Source organism: Macaca fascicularis, chromosome 3 (genome assembly GCF_037993035.2).
Source record: "Macaca fascicularis isolate 582-1 chromosome 3, T2T-MFA8v1.1".
In the NCBI taxonomy this organism is placed as follows: Eukaryota; Metazoa; Chordata; class Mammalia; order Primates; family Cercopithecidae; genus Macaca; species Macaca fascicularis.
In genome coordinates, this window is record NC_088377.1 from 60577595 (window position 1) to 60583594 (window position 6000).

General features: G+C 49.5%; 1 protein-coding gene across 2 annotated transcripts in view; it reads right to left on the bottom strand.

Annotated features, from left to right (window-relative positions):
* Window positions 1-3816, bottom strand: part of VKORC1L1 (vitamin K epoxide reductase complex subunit 1 like 1) — an 82757-nt gene extending 78941 nt beyond the window's left edge. For both annotated transcript variants that reach the window (XM_005549443.5, XM_074034881.1), the window contains exon 1: window positions 3497-3816. In XM_005549443.5, coding sequence (XP_005549500.1) covers window positions 3497-3690 — 194 coding nt within the window. In that variant the 5' untranslated portion in view covers window positions 3691-3816. The remainder of the gene's footprint in view (window positions 1-3496) is intronic.
* Window positions 3817-6000: the final 2184 nt, after the last annotated feature.

Genomic DNA, 6000 nt, shown 5'->3' on the forward strand with positions numbered 1-6000 from the left:
TAGTTTCTCTTGCACAACTTCAAAATTCTTTTAAATGAACACGTCTTTATACTATGCCATGAAGTCAGCAATAAACTACATTAAAACAATGTTTAGGCCGGGCGCGGTGGCTCAAGCCTGTAATCCCAGCACTTTGGGAGGCCGAGACGGGCGGATCACAAGGTCAGGAGATCGAGACCATCCTGGCTGACACGGTGAAACCCCGTCTCTACTAAAAAAAAAATACAAAAACTTAGCCGGGCGAGGTGGCGGGCGCCTGTAGTCCCAGCTACTCGGGAGGCTGAGGCAGGAGAATGGCGTAAACCCGGGAGGCGGAGCTTGCAGTGAGCTGAGATCCGGCCAGTGCACTCCAGCCTGGGCGACAGAGCAAGACTCCGTCTCAAAAAAAAAAAAAAAAAAAAAAAAAAAAAAAAAAAAAAAATGTTTAAACATATGAGTATGTACAAGAAACTAAAGGCATTTATTATCAAACACTGAAAAAAAAAGAACATCTCCAATCAATGGTAACAGCTATAACTGAGGACAGGCTTTATTTCAGGAACATACATGTATCACTTTTCATCATAACACTAACCTGGCAAAGTAGGTTTTTTTGTTTATTTTTTCTTTTTTTGAGACAGAGTCTCTCTCTACCACCCACGGTGGAGTGCAGTGGCACCATCATGGCTCACTGCGGACCTCAGCCTCTCTCTCTCAGGCTCAAGTGATCCTCACACTTCAGCCTCCCAAGAAGCTGGAAATACAGGCATGTGCCACCATGCCCGGTTAATGTTTGTATTTTTCGTAAAGACTGGGTTTCACCCTGTTGCCCAGACTGGTATGAAACTCCTGAGCTCAACAGATCTGCCAGGTGTCAGCCTCCCAAAGTGCTGGGATTACAGGTGTGAGCCACTGCACCCGGCCCTAAGTAGGTGTTAAAATCCCTATTTAACATAAGAAACTGAAGCACCATGAAGACTAAGTCACAAGTCTAAGAACTGGGAGAGGTGGAAGCCCACCCAGATCCCTTAGATTTGAGCTCAGTGTACCAAACCAAGGGAGCAGAGAGTGCTAACTTAATGTTAGCTGGCAGGCAGATGCAGGTTTGCAGCAGTTTTCACCGATTTATGGGAAAATGGGAAAAAGTAAGGACACGAAAGTACAGACGAGGTTTCACCATGTTGGCCAGGCTGGTCTAGAACTCCTGACCTCATGATCCACCCGCCTCGGCCTCCCAAAGTGCTGGGATTACAGGTGTGACCCACCATGCCTCAGCCTTCCACAGTGCTGGCTTCCCAAAGTGCTGGGATTACAGGCATGAGCCACTGCACCCAGCCAAGAAAAGTCAATTTTAAGCACTTAAGCAGGCCAGGCGCGGTGGCTCACGCTTGATTCCCAGCACTTTGGGAGGCAGAGGCGGGTTGGATTACCTGAGGTCAGGAGTTCGAGACCAGCCTGGCCAATATGGTGAAACCCCATCTCTACTAAAAATACAAAAATTAGCCGGGCATGAAGGCAGGTGTCTCTAATCCCAGCTACTCAGGAGGCTGAGGCAGGAGAATCACTTGAACCTGGGATGCGGAGGTTGCAGTGAGCCGAGATCATGCCATTGCACTCCAGTCTGGGCGACAAGAACAAGACTCCGTCTCAAAAAAAAAAAAAAAAAAAAAGGAACTTAAGCATACAGTAAGTACTCTTTCCATGCTCCAATGTTAAAAGGTCCATTTATTACAGACTACTTGTTTCGAAAACAAATCTAAAATTGGTAATAATTCTGCTTAAATTCCATATTAAACTAGGATCAAAAGTTATTTTTAGTTCTTGTTTCTTAAATACTTGAAATGTGCTGCTGCATAATGTTTTCCTTAAATATTTATTCATTCAACTAACTTTGGGTGGAAGGTACTTGTAAGTTTAAAAGTCCTTTCTGAAAGTGGAAATAACATAACAATGTTTGCATAAAAGACACTCAGTGGTTTTCAAAGGGTATCTGGGAGTCTAATCAGCCTATTAACTTTGTTCTGAATAACCAACAACAAATGTGAGCTTTTTGTCACATCTACGTATCTTCCCCTGTAAACTGATACCTACATTTGAAATGCATTTTTAAAATGTTTCATTTGGCCCTATGATAATTATTTCTCCTCTAAAAAGCAACAGGATTTTGGTTTAAGAGCAAATGAGACAGAGTATCTGGTCCATGAAAAAGGCTAAGTGGAAAGATCAGCTCCCTGAATTTTGTAATCAATAACAAGACAAACTCCAATGCTACCTTGTTCATATAATTAACAATATGTGAGTTGAAATAAACTAGTGAGCTACACATTTCTGATACATACCAATTTACCAATCAAAAGGAGAGGAAGAAATCGCTCAAATGTGACTACTGTTAACAAACATCTAAATATCAGACATATTCTCTATTAAAATCGTAACCTATACATTTTGAAATCATTCCTTCGACTTATTTTTTTAATCGCCCCATTTAAAAAAACAACAAAAAAAAAACAGCAGCCACTTTTAAAATGTAAATTCCCCCTTTTTCAAAGTAACTTGCCTAGGAAAATTTAATGCATTAAAATAAAACGTAACAGACAAACCAATTACAACATTTAAAAAAAAAAAAACTAAAATGATTAGTAACACAAACCAATCGCTCCAGTTTAGCAAAGGGTGTGTTTTTAATCTGTTGTGGGTATCCTATTATACTAATAGGCAACAACGTTTAAAAGTCGTCCCAATGCCTAAAACACCACCATACACATAACATACTTGCCCTTTACTCCAATGAAGCTTGAACTAGACCCAAACTCAGACCATTTTCCCCTCCTGGCACACTGAAATATACGAGGGAGAATCCAAGAAATCAGATATGTTAAGTGCTGGTATCTTCTTCCAGAGTAGGGCCAAATTCGTGTTTGCCAGCAAATGTCACCGTCCCAATAAGTCTGCAAATTCTCACTAGCGCTGGAGTACAAAGAGGCCTGACCACGGAAACACCTGTCCTAGCACCAGGAAGACAGTGGGAAACGCAACCCCCCTGTCTCCGCGCCGGCCCCAAAGCCTCGGCTGCAGCGATCGGGGGAACAAGAGGTGGCCGCTGGTCTTGCGGGTGCGGCGGACAGGGTCCCACATCCCCGGCCCGCCTCCCGAGAACCAGGAAACCTGTCAAGCCGGCCTGGACCCACCCTCCGCAGCCCCCTCGCGCTCCTGCCCAGCCCGGCCCCAGCCCGCCCGACCGCTCCGCGTCCGCCCCGGCCTCCCGGCTGCACTCTGCCACCTCATCCCTCCCGGCTGCCTCGCGGCCCCGCCACCTCCTCCCCGCGGCCTTGGCTGAGGCCGCCCCCCGGGCAGGAGCGCCCTGCAGCCGCCCCTCGCCCGGCCCCGACCCCGTCCGTCCCCTCAAGGCCCGGTCCCCGCCGCCCCCAGGCCTGAGCTCCCGCCGCGCGCTCCCCACCCCCAGACTCCGCCCTCGCCCCGCTCAGCCGCTCCCGGCCCACTCCCCCAAGCCGGTTACCTGGAGGCAAGGGCGGCGGAGCACTTCACCCAGGGCCCCAGGTCGCAGAGGGCCCGGTGCTCGGGGTCCCGCTCCTTCTCCCGCTCCACGTGGTAGGCGTAGATGGAGAGCAGAATCCCGGCAGCGCACACTGCATACCGGGCCACCCGCTCCCACCGCGGCACTGACACTCTCAGCAGGACGGGCGCCGCCATCTTCCCCCCGCCGCCGCCGCCGCCACCTCCTCCCTCCGCCTCCACCTCAGCCGCCGCCGCCCGTCGGGGCCCGACCCAGCCGCCGCCGCTGCCGCCACCGCCTCCGCCGCCGCCGCCACCACCGCCGCCGCCGCCGCGCCCCATTGGCTCGGTCGCCTGCTCCGGGCCCCGCCCCCACAGGAGCGCGGCCCAACCGCCCCGAAAGGAGTGAGGCGGACGGGGCGGGGAAGGCGCGCGCGGGCGTGGAGGGAGGGGGTGGAGTGCGCAACCGCCGGGGAGGCCGGATCGGCCGGCGGAGGCTGAGGCGGCGCGGCGCGGGGCGGCGGGCGCGAGGGGTGGAGCCCGGGGCAGAGAGGGGCGGGGCAGGGGAGGAGAGGGGCGGGGCAGGGGAGGGGCGGGGCTGAGCGGGTCCGCGAGGGAGGGGCTTAGAGGAGCAGTGTAAGAGGAGCACATTGCAAGGATGCCACTGTGGGTGACTGGGCGAGCCGTGGGCCCCTCCTGAGGATGGCAATCAATTGCCATCCTTTTCTCCTTTTTCGTCGTTATCACTTGATATTTCTGACCCAATCTAAATCAACCCTGGCCAATGCTTGGAGCTCCAGAGCCACACTCCTATGAGCTAATCTTCCCACCACCACCTCTGTGGGACTCTGTGTTCGACCTGTACAAAACTTTTTTTTTAATGTGCAAAGCTATGTTTTAAATTTAAAAACTATTTTTTAAAAAATGATTTATGGACCGGGTACATTGGCTAACACCCGTAATCCCAGCACTTTGAGAGGCCGAGGCAGGTGGATCACCTGAGGTCAGGAGTTCGAGACCAGCCTGGCCTACATGGTGAAACCCCGTGTCTACTAAAAATACAAAACACAACAACAAAAAAATTAGCCGTGTGTAGTGGTGGGCGCCTGTAATCCCAGCTACTGGCGAGGCTGAGGCAGGAGAATCGCTTGAACCCAGGAGGCAGAGGTTGCAGTGAGCCGAAATCGTTCCACTGCACTCCAGCCTGGGCGATACAGTGAGAGTCTCAAAAAAAAAAAAATTTACGATTGTCTTGCTTCTCTGTAAGCTGAATTTGAGGTGGCTTACCACAAGTCATATAATATAGAACAATATAAAGATGAGCTAATACAATCAGGACGAAGAAAAAGAAAAGTCAGAATAAAATGAAAGGCCAGGAATAAGAACACAGATAAGCAGGCCATAGGGGCTTACACAGTTATTAAAATTGCATCATAAATTTGGCTCTGAGCTTCCCAGTGGCCAAAATTAAAAGGAAAACAGATGTGTGTACTTTTCTCACTGTCTTTAAGAAGAAACACAGTGTTCTTAGAGATTTTCAGTTTCCCTGGTTGCAGCTTTCAATTTTTCAGGGGCATTATATAGTGATTTTGAGTAATAAGCAATATCTTTGTATTCGTTATCTATTGTTGGGTAAAAATCACCCCAAATTTAACAGCTTAAGAAACAATAAATTATTTTTTTCCTCACAGTTTCCATGGGCTAGGAATCTGGGTGAGGTTAGCTGTGTCCTCTGGCTCAGGCTCTCACGAGGATACAATCAAGCTGTCAGCCAGGGCTGCAGCTCTCCCAAGGCTTCAGATTCCTCTTTCAAACTCACTTCCACGGCTGCTGGCAGGCCTCAGGTCCTCTCTGGCTGTTGGCTGGAGACATCATTTCCTGTCCACTTGCACCTCTTGTTGAGAAGCGGCAGGCTTACCCCAGGGAGAGGGAGGGGAAAGAGGAAGAGACAGAAAAAGAAAATGAGAGTGAGATCACAGTCCTTTTTTGAAAACTAATCCCAGAAGTGACATCCCATCACTTTTACGTAGTCTATTGCTACTTAGAAAATAGTCCCTAGGTCCAGCCAGGCGCGGTGGCTCACACCTGTAATCCCAGAATTTTGGGAGGCCAAAGTGGGTAGAGCACCTAAGGTCAGGAGTTCAAGACCAGCTGACCAACATGGTGAAACCCCATCTCTACTAAAAATACAAAGATTAGCCGGACATGGTGGCACATGCCTGTAATCCCAACTACTTGGGAAGCTGAGGCGTGAGAATCGCTTGAACCTGGGAGGTGGAGGTTGCAGTGAGCTGAGCTCACATCATTGCACTCCACTTGGCTTACAAGGAGAAACTCCATCTCAAAAAAAGAAAAAAAGAAAGAAAAAGAAAATAGTCCCTAATCCAACCCATGCTCAAAGGGAGAGGATTACACAGGACATGAATATGAGGAAGCTATCTACCACAGTCCTCAAAAACATCCTCACTCTGCCTGGGTGGGGTGGCTCACAACATTTTGAGAGGCTGA